A 20,122-nucleotide genomic window follows, 5' to 3' on the forward strand; every position below is an offset into this window, starting at 1 on the left:
TCTGTGTATATTCCACATCTGGGACTAATTCCAAAGCGGAAGTGCCTGGGGGGCCCGTTTCATCTAAAATTGGTTTACCAAAGTCAAATGTATGGCTGAGGCCACACGCTGCCTATTGCCTGAATAGAAAATTGGGAGCCAAATCGCTCTTGTGGCGCGAGATATGCTCCGTATCACTCAAAAGGCTAATTGCTAAGTCCCGTAGGCATACTTTGTGAATAAAGTGTGTGTTTTCACAAAGCACTTTGATTTGAACAGGCGCTTAATGTTAAATTGGACAATTTCCGCATGCCATTGCTTTGGTATGTTTTGACCGCATGGGTACATTCAAGCTTTATTACCAGTGAATATCACAAACCACATTAAGTAAATCAAAGCATTCAAAAGCAGCACGGCCTTGAGAGCTGCTATGCGACATGTTTTTCTTCAGAATTACCTAAAAGAAATCTTGAATAAGTATAATTACTTATCCACATATCATAGCATCTGATTTTTTAACAATGTATGTATGAAAGTGATGAAATATCTCTCAACTTAATCAAGTATCCCAACCTTGAAAACAGGTGCTATTCACAAGTATCAGTTTTTTGCAGACACATCTCATTTAGGTTTGAACTCAGAAACAATTTTAATCCAGAAGACGTCTGACCTACCTGATGTTCTGGCAGAGGTTTCCCTGCTATTTAGAATTCCACTCAGGTAGTAGTCTGGCTAGCATAGCCTGAGTGTTGCGGCACTAATCTGGGCTAGCAGTGAATTTAGCAAACATTTTGTCTACAAGTGAATTGTTTTCTTTTTCTTATTGTATTGTCTCAGCCATTAAAATAGAATTTTAGCCTTCTAAGTATGCTTATGCTAAAAACACATTTTACCTGAAATGCCACACAGAAGCAGGCTATGACTCAGCTACAAGTTAGGCTGAAAATAATTGTCATTAGCTTCTTGGAGCGAGGCTTCAACTTGGTTACAAGTTAGCCTGCTTATCAATGTCTGTTATTAGCTTCATTGGGAAGCTGTGGCTCTACTACAAGTTAACTTGCTAATAATTGTCTGTTGTTAACTGCACTAGGGTTTGCTCACAAGCTGACCAACTTCCTGTCATTGGGCTGCTCTGTATGTATTGTTTAAATCCACAAAACTGACAGTAAAAATGTTAATTGCTGTGTTTGCTATCTTGAGAGCTAATAATCTTTAAGGCTAAAGAGCTGCAAGTTGTATTTGGCAAACTACTTTTTAACACTGGATAAACTTGGATAATTATGACAAGGGTTGCAATTACAGGTAAAGTTTTCACCTCACAACTGACTACAGAAACTTTAGTACTTTAGACATTTGATTGACTGGTGGAGAGTTGCATTTTGTATTCACACACACTGTTAAGGCTCTTTTTTCACGTGACTTTGGAACCTTCATCTCTACTCTCGGCAAATGTTTAATCTTTTAAATTTGACCCGTTTTTTTTAAAAATGCTCCATGAGATTGTGATCAAGAGGGAAATAAACAAAGAAATTACAAAGATCCATGTAATTCTTAGACATATCTTGCCTGAGCAGAGCTCCATCATTTTGGGGAGAAATTCTTGACGGTGATAGCAGCAGCTTCAGAAGGATGTTACCCCTTTCCCTTGATTATTTCATGTCATCAAATTGAAAGTAGGATTGTGTACCTACCTCCTTTTCTACACATTTTCTTGTTGGGTTTCCGGGCACATTCCTTGGATATTCTTTTGACTGTAAAATGAATGGGAAAAAAACTACAAAATAACAGCTAGCTCTGGAAAACACTGCAAGTGACATGCAAACACGTTTGTCAGACCCCAACGCACGTCAACCCGCCCTCCCCGTCAACATTACCACAAAGGACCTGTTGAAAAAAAACGTAAGCGGATGTTTCCTGGAGAAATATCCCAGAGTTGGGGAATTAATTTACTGCAACCTGGTACACAAGGAGCCCATATTCACATGCACTCCTATTTAAGACCCATTACCAGACCACACAATGGTCGGATTTTACCGTTTTTAAGCCATGTCAAATGAAATTGATGTCTGTTTGAATTAAGACTTCAGAGCTCAATTCCATTTTTGTATGATTTCCTTGACTGCCACCACAATAGACGTTCAGAACGATGTGCGGTTCCCGCATTTTTTTTTTTTACTTGAGAGAAGCGTAAAGGGTCTTACATAGAGTAGGCTGATGCCACAGGCCTCTCGTGTACCAGAGCATTTCACCAACCTACGAGAAATGAATTACCTTACGAGGCGAGCTATTTATCGCTAATCACCCTGAGACAGTCAACACAGTGAGGGTAGGAAAGTGCACAACCAAAAGTCTCCTTTCTTTGATTCAAAAACGTTGTCATCGTAAGTCATTCAGTCGTCAAAAGATCAACCTTTCAAAGTGACATTAAAGGAAGGGGGGTCCATGAAAAGGCTCAAAATGACAGGTTGAGATGACTGACACAGACACAGCATGCGCCAGACAACAGGTCATGCTCACGCAAACAAAACTTAAAAAACAAAACAAAAGAGGGTTTAAGAGGGGAAAGAGGGTGAGGACAGAACTGGTTTCCTCCTGACTTCTAAACACACTCACCGTCCTCCGTGGGAACATAGATGTTAAGATACAGACAATCCTCGTGTTGGTCTTGTATGTAAGTGGTCACGATATCCAGGTTGTAGGTGAACCAAATGGGCATCATAATCTCTGGCACGGCATTGTGAATATTTTGAGGGCACACCGGAGCAAAGTGAGTGGCGTTCTTGATCCCAGACCAGGATGACGGAGGTTCGGGTGGCAAGAAACGTTTTTCTCCCACTGGGGAGGCGGCGTAAGGGACCCCGAGGTACTGATCTACCGGACCGAGGATCTCACTGGGCAGGGGTACCCTCACCCCACGTAGTTTGCCGTACTGGGTGTTGACGGTGGGGTGGTAGCTCTGGCCATGTGCTGCTGCAAAGCACCAGCAGAATGTCCATAAACATAAGGATGGGATGAAACCGGAGAGGCTGTGGGAGGGTTTCCGGTTCTCCAAGGGGGTAGGACTTCTCCTCGGCGAAAGCCACATGGTCCTCAAAAGCAAGTGCAAGCCACCAACATTCAACTACCTACGCCTTAGCTCAGACGTGCTGCCGGACCGCGGGGAGACCAATCATGGGCTGATATAGTGGACTCTGGTGGCTCGGAGAAGATGCGAAACTGTTTTGCTGCTCCTCTCCTTAGAGAGAGCTCCTCTCTCTTCGTTTGTCGGATCTTCTATCCAGTGCTACAAAGGAAGAAGACAGGAGAATTAATGACAGTTTCCTGACAGCACACCGGCGCGCCTTTTACTTTGAGGCCGTTATATTTATTGACTGCTTGGATGCTTTTGTGTCCTGACATAAAACCGCTCTCGTAAACGTGACAGGGGTTCTCGCGATTGCCGCAGTTGGACCCAACGAATGAGTGACGCTAGATGTGGCAATTACCTTCATGACGTTTGGTCATAATACTTTTGATAATGGCATTGACTACAGATGCACCATAACAGTGTGTTTTCTCCTGATAGCGTCTTGTTTATTTACAACAATACTGTTATCCAGTTTTATACACTATGTGCTTGGGTGTGAAGAGTAGTACACTACATAAAGTGCTAGTAAATATAGAAAAACAAAATAAAAACACCATACATTAAAAGAAAATAACACTCAAAATGAAATGTGCTATTTTCACTCAAAATCAAGTCAAAAAATATCGAAATGAGAAAAATACAAGTTTTATCTATGCATTGTTTGAATTAAAAAAAAAAACAAGTTTAAAATATGGGGCAGCACGTTGGGGCAGTGGTTAGCGCGTTTGCGGCACAGTTCTGAAGTCATGAGATCGAACCTCCTGTGTGGAGTTCGCATCTTTTCCCCGTGCTTGCTTGGGTTTCCTCCGGGCATTCCGGTTTCCCCCCCACATTCCAAAAATATGCATGTCAGGTTAATTGGCCAGTCCAAATCGTCCCTAGGAGTGAATGAGTGAGCAAATTCTCTGTCCCTGTGCGCCCTGCGACTAGCTGGCAACCAGTTCACGGTGTCCCCTGCCCACTGCCCGAGGATGGCTTGAATGGGCTCCAGCACCCCCGCGACCCTACTGAAGATAAGCAGTGCAGATAATGGATGGATAGAAGATTCTGTACTTATCTATATCCCCTATTTTCATATATATATATATATATATATATATATATATATATATATATATATATATATATATATATATATATATATATATATAACAACCTCGGCTGAGTCACCTGGGCGAGAGTGTCTGATGTTGCGAAAACCGAAACACTCAGGATACATCACTGACGATGCGTCCCAGTTGCATCCAGGAGATGTTTCTTTCAAGCTTTTTACCAGCATATTAATCTTTATTAACTACATAAGTAAATATGTATTGATGTTAAGATGCAGACTTCAGAAATTTCTTTTAGTATGTGGCTAATTTAAAGCAGTTTTCGATTGTCATATCGAGTATACTGGTATATGGTATTTGCATTCCTTTTGGTTTTGCTGGTCATTTTGTTTTTATTTGTTTTATAAAGGTGTGTAAATTATAATTTCTTCTTTTTACTATATTTTTGGATACATTTGAGAAGTGGAAATATTTTATCTATTTTATTTTAATATTTTAATTTTTTTCCCAGTTTGTCAGTAGGGTGGAATGCTGGGTCCTCAAGCCAGACCAGTTGAGAACCATTAGTCTTGTAAATACACAGTAGAATTGGGCTTGTTAATATTTTTGTTATTATTACTAATGTGTGTATTGGGCCAGGCCATGAGAATATTATCAGACATTACTACTGGTTTTTCAGGTCCTTACTAGTAATTTTCTTACCAGTGACATCATATTTTGCCATCATAGAAAATCCCCCATAGTAACATTTTGTGTCATTTCCCCACTCCCTGGCCAAGTCCCAAGACTTACATTTACTCAACAAGAAAAATCTGCATACACTGGAACACCATCATGTCATAAAAAATTCATGTTGTGCTTATTGCAATGCAGCATTCGCCACCTTCTCCCTTCGCTGTCGCTAAGAACGATTTAGATTCAAACTCCCCCTTGGTCAGGGGAGAAAAGAGCAGAGGAGGATATACTGTAGCCACAGGCAGTGACTCTTCTTTCTGTGACAGCGCAAAGCAAAAGTCCCAGGTCGGTTGTAGCGCCTGGAATATCGCCTTCCCACACGCCGCCTGATCAATTTTCAATTTCTGCAGCTTAGGTCCACCCCCCCATCATCCTACAATATCCGAGCCAGTCAATGTTTAAGAGAGGAATAGCCTTCAAAAAGATAGCTTGAGGGATTTATGACGCAATAACAACTCGGGTCTTCCCACAGGGTTGTTATCGTTCCCGTCTGCGGGAACTGAGACTGGCGATGATGCTATAGGTGAGCTCATCTTCATCAACGTTTACAGGAAAAATTGTAAACGTGATTGACAATGATACATTGGAACAGTGTTTCTTAACTTGTGGGTCGGGACCCTAACGTGGGTCGCGGGACTCTTCCTTGGCAAAATAATGCTATGAAGAAGATAACCGTCAGCCATTTACACTCCATCACATTAGATGTCAATAATGCGCAGCTCAATGTTTTCTGCCTGTTTAGTCAATTAGCGTGTTCCCCAAGGACAACATCTAATTTTATTGTGATTTTGTTGGTTTTATTACTTTTTTCTGCCTAAGAAAATCATTGATAAGGCAAAGGAAAAGTGGAACAACAGTGACCACAATGATCAGGTCGAAGAAGGAAATGATTGCGAAATCTGAAAATGGCGCTGCTATAAGGTACAGTAAATAGTTTAAAAAATGTACATTTTCAGCATTTTACCAGTATATTAATCCTTGTCAACACCATTACTAAATAATTAGCAATGTTGAAGTACATGATTTATTCATATTTTGAATTTTCTTTAGTATGTGGCCATTTTAAACAAGTTATGGAGGGGCGCTTATACGCAATGTAGGCTTATATGCATTACTAAAAGTCATATTGGTTTCGATGGTCTTTTTTTTAAGGTGAATAAATTATATTATATCCGCTTTAAATTTTGCAATCCTTTTATTTGATAAATCGGAGACATGAAATAATTTTCTTGATTTGGGTCGCATGCACATCGTCAGACTTTTTCATCTGGCCCATCAAACAAAAATGATCAAATCTAATGACAATATATATAAAAGTACAACGGACAAAAAAGTTTTTGTTGGGTTTCATCTATGTCCCAATTGTATTTTTTGTGTGTCTACAGCAAAATACTACAACAGAAATACTGCAGAAATACTAAAAAATAACTACAAAACTAATTCAAACAGACTTCAATTTTAGATTTAATTCTGAAAGAAATAAATACTATAAAAATACTACAAAAATACTAGTACAGTATTACTCTAAAATCAAACTATTACTACAAATATGTTACCCCAGAAGTACAAGAAAAATACAACTACAGTAATATTACAAAAATACTCAAAAAATACTACAAAACATCTTACGAAATATTTGTCAAATACTTCTTTGGAAATAAGTCAAACATACTTCTTAATGAATACAACAAAAATACCACTACAGTCATCCTATATTTTGTGTACTGTTACCCAATGCTAAATCTATTGCACCCTGGTCATCCTGGAAGGGGAATTACCAATTTTGTAGTATTAGTGTGCTTGAGTTTTTGCAGTATTCTTGTTGTAATACTTATGTGGTAGTTCTTATTTTCCTCGTGCTGAGGTTTTGAGTTTTTACTTGCCCGCATGTTGGTTTAAGATCATTGCAGTCTTTGGGACATCTTGTGATTGAGAGTATACAGATAAATGTGACTTGACTTGACTACTATAAAAAAATACTACTACTACAGTAGTATTATGACAGAAATACCACAAAAGATACCACTGAAGTATTACAAAAATTATACTGCAAAAATACAAGCAAACTACTACTACAAAAATAGTTCTTTTGAAATACTACAAAAATAAATCTACAGTAATACTGCAAAAATATAACAGAAATATGATTCAACAAAAATTATATTATGGAAATACTAAAAGAATACTATAGCAGACTTACTACAAAAATCCAATTATAGTAAATATACAAAAATACAGAACTAAAACAGAAATCCAACTGAATACATATTACCAAAGTACTACAATGGAAATCCAACAAATATACTACTGCAGTAATACTATAGAAATTCCACCAAAAACTACAGTAATACTACAAAAATACGACAGAAGTACAACAAATCAACTGCAGAAATACTACAAAATACTAAAAAAATACATCTACCGTAATATTACAAATCTTAATATCAAATGAAGTACAAACAGGGAACCAATATATTACTTTGCTTTAATTACGACTGTTTCAAAGCAAATTTGATGAGACTAATCTGTTTGAAAATAACTAAAACATGTAAATGTTTGTATGTATTTTTATTCCGGAATGAAAAGATTTGGGGGCAGCACGGCAGAGCAGTGGTTAGCACGTGTGCGGCACAGTTCTGAGGTCAAGGGATCGAACCTTCCTGTGTGGAGTTTGCATGTTATCCCCGTTCTTGCGTGGGTTTCTTCCTTGGCCAAACATTTGAACCCAATGCCGCCCCCGACTCAAGATAGTTCCCCACCCCTGCTCTAGAAGCACCTCCTGACTGAACCTTTTCTAAAAAGCTCCCGCCCCAAGCACCCTCCAGATTCAATCTAAGGATTAGGAAGCAACCGTCGCTTGGGGCTGAGTGTTGATAAAGGATTATTTGCCCGAAAAGTTACACTGTCAGCTCAATACAGCGAGGCAGAAAACCTTAAAGACGTATTTAGTTGAGATTATTGAATCAAGCAGAGCATCCACCAACACTTGATACTTTGGATTTAGAAAGAGCTAGCCTAGTTTTAGCCACCCACCCTACTTGGCGACACCTACTACTACTTGTTAAAGTACACGTGTAATCCTTAAAGAAGACAGCCTGATATTTATAATCTGGAATGAAAAACTTTGATGTGATCATTTGTGCTAGGTATCAAGCCTATTCCTAAACATAGATCTTAAATTGTGCAATGCTGATGTCTCACTTTTTGTTTTTTATGATCAAGTTTTTCTCTAGATTTAGAAAAAAACGTAGCACCCAATTATTCAATCGTCATCAACCAAGTGCTATTGTATTTCATGAGAAAATACAGTACTGCAATATCCTACCCTAACGTATTATTTTAAGTTGCATTAAATTGAATGAGGTCATACATTATTTTGATATATCCTGATAAATAAACCAAAACAAGATGATAGGCAATAATGAAATCAGTTGCAAGTCCCAAACTGTTTTTAATTTTAGATTAACATGTTATCATAATTAAATATTGTCATTAGCTGTTTCAATATATGGCTCATAATCAGTTTTTACAATCAGGAAGTATTAAAATGAGAAAAAAAAACATTGAAGACTTTAATCCATTTGAGTTTTGATGAAATTATTTTCTAGTGTTTCTTTAAAAATATGAAGACATATTTTTCATGGAGGTGACGATTTTATATATATTCTACCAATATTACTATTGCCAGGAATAGATGTTAATGGAGAAGGTTAGTTCAGAATAGCTCATATCGACACAACTCAAACTGGCTAACCTAAGCTCCCAGGTGGACTGCTTGGGCCAGCAAGAGGGGCTGAGGTGGGATCGACCCATATAATGCGGAGGGGGTAAACCAGTGAATGCCGCCTCTCTGCTGATGAAGGGTTGCATGGCACAGCAGCTCACCAGTTTTTGAACTGTGAGCTTAATGCTCTGTGTGAGGTTGGGAAGAGCGAATCGGATCGAATGTTTGGTGAATGTGAGTGTGTTTTTGACTCTAGCTATCTCACATTTGGGGATATATGGATTTGCTAGAAAGATAGTACGATTATTACGGAACTTAAGAAAAATAATCGGGGAAAAAAAAGTTGTCTATTTTTTAAGAGACTTTAGGAGAAAACACAGTCATTCTGATTCCTATGTTTGTATGCTAGTAGTATGTTGTGCAGGAAATAATAGTACTAACTAAATGGTATTCATCAGACAGTCTAAATTCTGACTAAACCAACAAGTTGCCAAATAGCTGCAGATGAGTCCATTCATAAACACTCGCTATAGTAGAACACCCAAAATGGAATTTTAATGATCTGGATTCTATGCTGTGGACATTCTTGTATAGCCACTTAAATTCCGGCACGGATACTACACACCGGGAGCTCATCACAGAGAATCCAGAGCAAGCTTGTTTTGGGGCGTTCCTTGCACTTTGCTCACTGCGGCAGGATATACTTCTCTTTTTCCAGCAGTGTGCTCGCTCAGGCGTTAAAGACGCTCCGATCTCTCTCAGAGATTATACGATTACTTCCACCAAAGCGAGAATGAGTGGGGTAGGGGCGTGCTACAGCCTCCCTATTAATTCGTGGATAGCAAGAGCAATGTTGGGAAGTAATGGAATACAGGTAACAGGGTTACATAATTAGGATACAAAAAAATGTGGAGTGATGAAGTTACAGGTACATTTAGTTAAAATAAGGATTACTTTGCAGGGGTACACTTTATTTATGTACAATATACATAATGCGCAGATAGACAAATTCTGTCTTTCATCATTTCAATCACAGACACTAGAGCGAGAGAGAGAGATGACCACACACACATATCATAGTCAATCTGTACAAAGGGCCAATTTATTCACCGCTGCATGTTAGTCAAAGCACTTCTCTTTCAGTTTGTATTTGAATTCTCCTTCAATGTAGCGATTTTTTGTTGAATTGGCCTGTAATTTTTTGACTAGAGCTGGTTGCGTTAGCACACTAGAGATGCATACAGGGACATTTTGTACATTTGATTTATTGTCTTCTTTTGTATTTTCCATTTCTGTCAAGAACCGGAACAGGATAAGGACCCAATTGCGTGACGTTTCTTACACAAGCCTTTTATTTTACGGGAAATGGGTAGTCACGCACGTTAGGCAGCAGTCTGGCGTGGAATGATAGGAAGCCAGAGGCCAACGAGATCGATACCAATTGCCCAAGTAGATATCGGACAGATGGGGGTCGATACCGGACAGGACGGGACAGGCAGGATTGATAATGAAACAGGATATCGAAATAAAACAGGACAAACTAGACAGGAACGGAAACTGGAGAGAATATTAAACAGGACAAATATACACGGGAATATAGACGGGAACGAAACTGGAAACCGATATTAAACAGAACAAAAATAAACGGGAAAAATACCGGACAGGAAATACCAACAGGAAACAGGACTGAGTCAAAACCCACGTCTTGCGGGGCAGAGGTTCATTGACGGACTGACAAATGAAGAGTGAGAGCACTGAGCTTAAACAGACGGAAAGCCAATTTGTCAATGAGCCGCAGCTGGCGCCACATGGGCGTTGCCAATTGGGCGCCATGGCAACCGTGACAAGTTCCTTTTATGATAACTGTATTGTTACATTGTGTGAATGTTTTACTTAATGTTCAAGTGTGTTGTAAATTAGCATTCAGGACACCTCAGACTAAGGGAAACACCAGTCAAACTTGAACTTGAACAAAAGACATCCCAGAGTTTGTTAGAAATTTAAAAAATGTGACAATATATATTAATGTAAATAAAGTACAACACAAAGTGTGTATAAATTAAGACAGCATTTATTGTCTGCTTTGTAAAAATAAACATTCTATTTTTGCTGAATATAGTGTACCATATAGAATAGAATAGAATAGAATAGAATAGAATAGAATAGAATATACCTTTATTGTCATTGTTAGAAAAATGGGTTAACATATTGTGACAACGAAATTGGGCATGACACTCCAGTTTTACACATTCACAGTGAGGTATGAGCCAAGAAGATAAAGGAACAGAGAAGATAAGGTTATAAAACAAGGGGGATAAGGCTATAGTTATAATTTACATGGTATTTACACAATAAATGTCGGCATGTGGGATGTTACATACAGTGTTGTTGTGATACCGTTGGTATCGTAAGGGTTGTGCAATATTGCATTTGGTGCAAAGTCATCATAGTGCAAAAAAATAGTCAGCATATGCATTAGTGCAAACATAGACATCATAGTGCAGAAAGAGGAAATGGTCAGACATTGTGCAAGGTGAGCAGTAAACGTAGTGCAGTCGACATGTGCAAGATATGGTTAAAATTTAAGCAGATATTTGTAAGACTAAAATAAATTATTTGACCTTGGTGTCCTTCTATTCAATCTGAGGTTACACTGTTCATTTATCTTGAACAAAATGTTGCAATGCTATTCACTTTATGTTTATTTGCTCTTTGATTAGCATATTTGGTATTGGAGTAGTCCGAGAGTAATCAGAAGTAATCAAGTTACATTACTGCAATATTAAGGTATTCTGATTATGATACCGATTACATTTTCAACAGGTAACTAGTAAGTGTATCTGATTACATTTTGAAAGAAACCTCCAAAACCCTGAGGAATGGTGTCGGCTTTGCGTTAATTTGACGCTTTGAAAGGGCTGATGGAGTCGACTGCGGTCTTCTAGAACATCATTAGGAAAAGACCGTCGGCCAGATGTGTCACGGGATAAGCGTGATGTCATCCGCAGAAGTGAAGAGTTATATCGCACATGAAAGTGTGAGGGAGCGACCGGCTGCACCTGCTGTGCGTGTGGAGGCAGCTGCAACAGCCTGGGTGGAAGCACAAGGGGCCCTAATAAAGACCGAAGAATTCTCTAGGGTAGTTTTTCTTTGCTTGGACAGGAGTCGAGATTGACGGCGTTTGCGGTCAATGATATCGCTTGGCTAGTTGGACTCAGTCTCGAAAGAGGGGTTCAATGATTGGAGTGTAGGAGAATTTGTGTTGGAGGCTTCCCCTGGTGTCTGTGGCTAACAAAGACAATCCCATTTGTGGTGTAGAAGCATGGGCGTTACAGATCACGCGGTCTCTTTATAAGAAATGGATGTGTGGGTGTGCACATCCACGGTTACAACTCTGCGTTGGATGTCAATTATTTTATCTACAGTATCTATCTATTTATGTATCTATCTATATATTTAGCTATATATCTATGTATCTATGTATCTATGTTATCTATCTCATACCTGTCAACCTGTATGTTTTTGCCGTACAAACTACGTTTATTATGCATTTTAGGACGTGTACGACGTACAAGAAAATCTGCACGGAAAAACGCAAATTTGTCAATTATGAGTACCATCCGGTAAACACCAACTATCACGAAACGGCAAAACCAATCAACCTTAACAAGTTTGCCTTTATCTCTGTATTGTTTTTTTCATTGCAAACCAAGCGAGCGATTTTATGCTACTGTGCCCATGCGTCTGCTGCCTGGGGATTTCCCATAATGCATCATTCCGAAAAAAAGAAAAGGTGTAAATTGTTTTGTATTTTGTAAGGGAAAATACGACAGTTTGTACTGGCATGGAGCCGTGGAGGTTGACAAGTATGCTATCTCCTCTATCCATCTATCTAATCTATCTATATATCTTCAGTCTGGACAAACAATAGGTAATAAGCTGAAACTTTGTGATTTTCCCTGACCTATGTTTTGTTTTTGTCATAGCCTGCTGTGTTCTTCCCCTCTGGTTGAAGTGCATTTGTGAAATCATCAGAGCCTAGTTCTATACTCACAAGACCAGAATATTTAATTTTTGTTTGTTTTTAGCTGTTTTTGTTTTTTAATTTGGGTTATCAATCTGCCCGAAAAATATGTTTTAGTTTCTTCTCAGCATTTGACATGTTCTCTGTCTTCTTCTGTATTGTTTAAGTTTTCTCCAGCAACCTCCAGGGTAAAATATCCAGGACTAAGGATTTGAGTCCCTGGCAGCAAATCGTGTTGCTGCTAGTTCACTTTGTTATTTTGCTCTGCAGGTCATTCACAAGCTCCTCTCATAGGGTTCTGGGACTTTTGCACACCATTCTTGTGATCATTTAGACCGCACATGGTAAGATTTTGAGCAGACTTCTATATCGATGTTGGTATGTATTCCATTTACTTGTAACTGCTCACACAATCATTTTCTTTGGATCCAGTTCCTTGGTCTTGTGCTCTGACAGCTTTTTGGCTATAGTGGGAGAGTGACTGTTTGCGGTTGTGTTTTTATACTGCTAATGAGTTCAAACAGGTGCCATTAAAACCGGTTACGAATGGAAGACAGGGTTGCCTCTTAAAGTTACAGCTCTTTGAAAGCCAGAATTCTTCCTCATATGTGGGTTTTTTTGTTTGTTTTTTTCCAGTTTTATTTGGTAGTTTCAGGCATGTTGCCACAAACAACACCTCACAAAACACGGGTCCGAGACCTCGGCCTAGATAACTTTGGACAATTCTTCAATCAATGATTTCAAGTCATTATCATGTCTCACATCATTATAACAGTTACTTGTTAGTCAATTCTGAAATGCGTTCCTTAATTTTTTGCTTGTCTCCTCATCCTTTTTACTCACTAGCAAAAGTATGGTACATCAAACCTGGGACAAACAGGCCTTTTCACATAGTAGGTGCTGTTTCTGAGTCAGATCACAAGGTGTCACCTGCTACTTTTACCCAATGAAAAAGTACTATGTGTTTCAAGGGGAGGGAGCAAACCATAATCCCAAAAATTGCCCGGAGAGGGACAGTTCCCCCAGGCCGTACTTGCCCAAGGGACACCACCGTAAATTGTGTCCCAACAACCCTGTCAGTAAAGAAATCCCTAACCATGAGTTTGCATTACTTGTCAGTATTTGGTAGTTGACAAAATATTATTTTACGCCCACTATAGATGTTTTTTATTTTATTTTGTTTTGTCATTGGCAAGCTCTATGTATCAGGAATTCTTTTGATATCAGTACATGGTAATGGTGACGACTCAATAATTGAGTCTTCTTATCGGTTACTAAAACCAAATACAAATCTAATTTGAAATGACTAACGGCACGGCGGCCGAGTGCTTGGCGCATCAGCCCAACGGTGAAGAGGTCCACAGTTCATGTCCAGTCATTGGCCTCCCCGTGTGGATTTTGCATGTTCTTCCCATGCCTGCATGCTTGGGCCCTCACACATTCCAAAAACATGCGTGTCAGTTTGATTGGTGGGTTCAAACTGTCCCTAAGTGCAAATGAGCGAAGACTTGTCTCTATCACTGTGATCTTGCAAAGAGCTCAGGGTATCCACTGCCCTGTGCCTGAAGAGGGCTCGGGTGGGCTCCCTCACCCCTGCGACCCATAAAAAAATGGTAGTGAGGATAAGTGTCGCATGTACCCTGGAGTGTATATTCGTTGACAAATACTGAATATGCATTGTAAATATTACACATTACTGTGGTTTAAAGTTTGATCCAGATTCCAAACATATTTGCTGTGTGTTCATTTTATTGTATCTAGTAAAAGCACTTCACAATGAAAGGATGTGGAGAGGCAAGGAAACCTACTTTGTTTTAAAAAAAGTGATAATAAAGGATTTCTTCTCTTGAGAAAAGGAACTTCCTACTTACTGGCTCAAAACAGCAGAGCTCATATAATATTCTGTTTTTTAACACTCTCTGAAAAATTGCAGAGAATAAAAAGAAAGTTTTCCAAAATGGGTGCATTTTAATATTCCCTACCTTGGGTGGTGCCTTTTGAAAAAAAAAAAAAGGAAATCCCTGTAGCCACCTGTGCAGCCATTTTTGAACATGTCAAAACTTTGAAGAGGTTTCCTGTTCTGGTGCTGTTATCCTTTTAGAGTGGCAAAATGTAGCAAGATTGTTTTTTTGCCTGTAAAACCGTGTTCTTCGAAAGCCTGATTTATAACTTTCAATTAGGGGTGTGCTAACTGTTTAAATATATATGTTATTGATACTAAGAGATACTTGGATCAGATCAATACTATTGCTCTGGGATTTATATTTCTCTCTATTACCAATTTCCTCAAGATAGTACAGCCCTTCTCTCTCACGCAGCCCCCTCAGCCACTCATTAAGTGTATTCCTGAATGTGTGACTGACAGGCACACGCTTAGCACTTCTCTACCTGGCCTGCTACTTCATCCTGCCTGCCCGGCAAAAGAAAGGGCATAATATTTGTTCTACACTACCAGAAGCTAAAAATGACAGAAATAAAAAGGAAGTGAAGCGCTGTGTGGACAATGGCAGGTGTCATTAGTGTGGTTAAGTGTTCTGCTATTGTGTCAACACCCCTGATCTACATAACCACATGAAAAAACTCACCCTGCAGCGATCAAAGAGAGGCAACTAAAAATGTAAACATGTTACTGTTTCTGAACAAAAACCTATAAATCTGGTGTAACAATGGCAACAGAGAAAATGAGAGGAAAACAATACTTTCTTTGCAATACAGGCTTTTTTTTTTTTAAACATTGTGCAATGGAGGGTATTTTAGTTGTCTGGTTGACATTGTTAAACGGTATTGATATGTCAGTTATATTGATGATTTTTTGTTTTTTACTCTCTTGGCTTTTGTTCTGAAAAAGTTCCAACAATCATATTTCTATTTATTTTTTTCACAATTTCAAAGCTTGCAATGTAGTTATTTGATAAAAATGAAACTTTTTGGTGCCTAAGATTGTGTTTATTAAAATTTTAAACTAATTTAGGGGGTGACGGAAGGGAGGCTTAAATATTCAATGATCATTGTTAGGATCCGGCCTGCCACCTCCCCCCAGGGGGCGCCAACACCTGTTCATTCTTTGCCTTCATATCGACTACTCAGACAACACACTGGGGTCAGGTGATTTTTATTTCCATTTTCCGGTTTGGTCTTCACTTCTAGTTTGGCTACTGTCATATTTGATTTTGTTTGTACGTTGTTTTTGTTTTTTGACCCATTGTTTGTTTATTACTTTGTTCCTGGATTTGTTGTTAAATACCATCCTTATTTTGAGCACCCCTGCCTCAGTTCGTTCTTCCTCTAGCTTATGTCCACCTGCAAACCAATCATGACATTCCCAAGAATCGGTATCTATCAATACTACCATGAATTTACTTGGATAAGATTGATATAGAAATTGCAGGTATCACTCACAACTACTTTCAATTTCAACTGCGTTGGGAAGGGAAAAAAACTCCATTTGAGATAAAAAAGCATCAGGTCAAACTTTTTAATCAGGACATGGCAAGGACATAGGACAGCGTGATTGAATGTGTGTGTTTAGAGGACACACAGCAGTAGGGACTTCATCAGTCCAGCTCCCCCTTCCCCCGCCTACCTTGTCCCCCAAAGCATCTCCGAGGTTCTCTGTGCTTTGATCTCTACCTGCTGCCAAGGGAGGCGAATGGAAAGCGCCATGCAAGCTCTCCCTCATCATCCCAGAAATATTGATCGCCTCATCACCGTGGCCTTGCCGGCCGTAATAAATATGGCTAGGGCGGCCAGTGCAGGCTGGGGAGGTGCCGTGCTGAATCCAAGGGAGGTTATTAGCCTCTAATGCAACACGGCACTCAGGCGAGTGTAGCCAATTAAGCGCACCTCTTCCAAATTCTCACCCCCGGAAAGAGTATGTTTGCTTTTGGCATGTCCAAATTTTTCTTACTCAGAATTGGGACCTTTTAGACACAGTGGAAAGATACACTGGGACTGATGCAATGGGACTTATTGCAAGAATGATGAGCTTTGGTCAAGGGCAACTCAGGTGTGAAATGGGTCATGAGCTCTAATGCTGAAGTCGGTCAGGGCAACTAGACCCAAGGCCTTGTAGTCAAGGGGTAAATTCTTGATAATCTTGTGTGATCCCCCAGGCAATATTGAGAAAATGTGCAGCCAATCACCCATGATATTTACCCTATTTTCAGCACTATACCGGGTTATTAGGCGCATACTCAATTAATAGTCTATTGTCATTTGTTTTTTAATACACAAGGCACACTATACTCTTAAAACACATTAAATGAAGACGACAATAAGAGGTATTATGTACATTTGTGAATAACCATGGGGCTCTTTATACACTTACAACATATAATAATGCAATGATAAAGCAGTCGATAAATGTTGCTGACCATTAGCTCAAACGTTATGTCCTAAATTCGAGTGAATTATACCATTATCAAATTATTTTTATTTACGGTGCCAGCAACCCTTATTTGTACAATGCATCCTGAAAGAATAAACAGTCTATCGACATTTTCACCTGTGCGTCAATAGCCTCTTGGTTCAATATGGATACGTACGCGAAAGAGCCTTATAGTGTTTTGTTAAAAGACCTTGTTTTCTCTATTCTCTAAAATGTGTTGGTTTGTTCAGTTAGCAAGTCACAAACACAAAATACTGGATTTCCTTATCCCCTTCTCTTGTCATTTTAGCTAACGAAAAAGGGCAGACTTTTCTTACTTCCAGTGTTTAATATCCAGTTCGCGACATGCTCTGGGTAAAACAGATGCTGGAGTAAAGCAGTTCCATTGAGGTTTTTATTTCGATAAAAATAAATAAAATTATACGGAACTAGTGAGTGTAGACAAGATTGTAAAGGTTTCACAAATGTGCCTTAAAAAGGGCAGATAATAACGCATATACCATAGGGGCGGAACACGGCGGGAAATAACAAAAACAAAACGAAAATCAATGGACAATTCCCGAATCCCAGTTTCACACACATAATTTGTCAAGACTGAATCCTGCATATGGTTTCACAAGAATGAAGGCAAGACCCATCCGACAAAAAACACTTAGAACAATGTAAAAGCTAGATTAAGAAGAAAGAAGGCAAATGATTTAAAACAAGAAGTAAAAAAGTAAATAAGTACATTCATTTGTGTGGATAACTATAACATCTAATTATTACCACTATATGAATGAAGGAGATATAAGTGACTAAATCATAAAACAGGTTATAGCCTAAAATGCATACAACCATGGCTAAAATATAGAAACTTACTTTATTATTTTCTATCTGGCATATTTATGCTATTATCAGCGTCTGCTAGCGCACTTCAAAAACAAAAATACACACATTAATTGTTTTACTTATCTGATGTAGCGCCCATTATTAGCCATAACAGCTAGCAATCTACAAAAGCAACATACATTATTTCCTTTTTCCGTTCGTAGATGTAGCGTTCGTCATCAGCTAACATGTTTTGAACGCAAACAAGCTCATGTCTCTCAGTCCTCTGACGTAGGTCAAGATATTAGCCAGTTCAGCTAGCAAGCTATGAAGGCAAATAATCAAATTTCTCCCACTTTTCTGATAAAGCTTCTGCTAGTTTCTGTTTGAGCTAGCCAGCCACAAAAGCAAAGCAGATTTTCTGACAAAACTTTTCCTGGCTATCAAAGTCAAATATAAAACAGGGTTATCCATGTCTGTTCGACTATCAAGCTCCAACACCAAAATTATATCTTTGTTGACTACACCGGTGTAACTTCCACCATTAGCAGGACCAGCTAACAAGCTACAAGCTAACAGGAACACCATACTTCCTTGATCACATCTTTGGGTTGGGTCCTGATATAGTCCAATTCAGGTAGCCTTATTTTCTTTGTTCACTTTTGTAAAGTAGACATTGAAATAAACATTTTCTCCCTTTTCACATAGTCTACTCTGCATTTTTTGCTTGCTAACCTGTTATCTGATATAGCAGATGGCATTTTTCTTTTTACCAAAACAAGAAAAATAAGGCAGATGGCAGATTATGCTCAAAAATAATTGTTAAAAGGATAAAAATATAAAAACCCTCCGCCCTAAAAAACAATGATGTTCATTTTAAGTACCGGTATTCATTTTACGATAATTATCTTTTAAAACAATTTCTATTTACATTATTTAATAGGTAGCTTGCAAATCTGATAAAATGAGAAACACGATTCTTAAAATGGACAGCATTATTGACAAAAGGGGCAAATATATTTCAGTACAGATGTAGCGCTAATATCTTACTACGACCTCCGATCAGATGAATCATCTCCAAGGTTATTGAGACAACTCATGTGAGGACAGGCAAGACACGCATAAACAACCTTGTAGCTGTATAAATCCAAAAGAAGCCCGTATTTTCATAATATTGATGTTTACCATAGGTTTTTGTCAAATGCTGTGAAAAACAGAGGCGAATGCCTAGCAACCCTTTTGCAGGCTTATGAGAGAAACTGAATCAGGAAAGGCACAAAAGTAATCCTCTGCAAATACCTCCGGCAGGAAGATGGTTACGGTTATCAACTTTATCGATACTGAGCGAGTACTTGTAACAGATCAATACTATTGTCTTAAGATCGATATTGTATTTCCATTTTACGATCACTATAATAATCTTGTTAGTGCGTCGTATTATCAATTAATTCATCATTACTTTTCGAATTTCATCCAATTGTGGTTTTGCTTTATTTGCTCTAATGATTATATTTAAAAGTAATTGTGCGAAGAAAGCTACCACATTTTCTGACTATAAGGCGCACCCAATTATAAGACGCACCTTCGAAAGCACATCGAACTATAAAGCACATGAGATTAAAATGAAAAGAAAAAACGTATTTCATAGAACAAACATATAAGGGAATCTGGTTTGACAACTAAAATAAATCGAATAATTCATACATGGTCACTGTATGTAGATTCATTTAGCTGAAGTTATGCATTTCCAAGTGTATTTACCATATTTCCAGCTCTATCAGGTGCACTAAATTATAATGTGCACTTTTGAATCTGCCACATTTTTTCGTTTTTTTGGTAGTGCCTTATAGTCCTGAAATTATGTGATTTTGGACGTTGTATAGCATTTGTATTTTTATTACTTTGCTGATTTCTTGATCTGACTCTCTTCACTATTGTTCTGGAACAGTTGTTGTCATTGAAGTAGTTTATTTTTTATTCTCTTAAGTGTGTGTACATTGTATTGTTTAAACCTTTTGTACTTTGACTTGATTTTAAAATTGTTGTGCCGTGGAAGGTATTATAGTCGTGATGTTGACTGTCACGACCAGCACAAAGCATAGACCCAATTTCGTAACGTTCCTCAAAAGTTTATTGAGATATAGAGAAAAGGCAGCTCCCGCAAACGTGTTCCGAATGCGGAAGTGGATCTTCCGAAGCGGGAGATCGTGGTGTCGAATACGGAAAAAAACAAGTCGATAGCCGGGTCAGGAGAGCCAAAACGTGGTCGGGATCAAAAACGGTC

General features: G+C 38.6%; 1 protein-coding gene across 2 annotated transcripts in view; it reads right to left on the minus strand.

The window, feature by feature from the left end:
- The window catches only part of nlgn3a (neuroligin 3a), a 363,876-nt gene that overhangs the window by 273,438 nt on the left and 70,316 nt on the right, over positions 1–20,122 (minus strand). Inside the window, exons 2-3 of one of the 2 annotated variants that reach the window (XM_088343413.1) lie at positions 2,593–3,262; positions 1,671–1,730 (exon numbers count right to left, since the gene is read on the minus strand). In XM_088343413.1, the coding sequence (XP_088199539.1) occupies positions 1,671–1,730; positions 2,593–3,064 (532 nt within the window). In that variant the 5' untranslated portion in view covers positions 3,065–3,262. The remainder of the gene's footprint in view (positions 1–1,670; positions 1,731–2,592; positions 3,263–20,122) is intronic. The other variant, XM_088343414.1, reaches the window with a different exon arrangement.

The sequence above is a fragment of the Urocampus carinirostris genome, chromosome 9 (assembly GCF_059441175.1).
Source record: "Urocampus carinirostris isolate Australia breed hairy pipefish chromosome 9, RoL_Ucar_1.0, whole genome shotgun sequence".
NCBI classification, from domain to species: Eukaryota; Metazoa; Chordata; class Actinopteri; order Syngnathiformes; family Syngnathidae; genus Urocampus; species Urocampus carinirostris.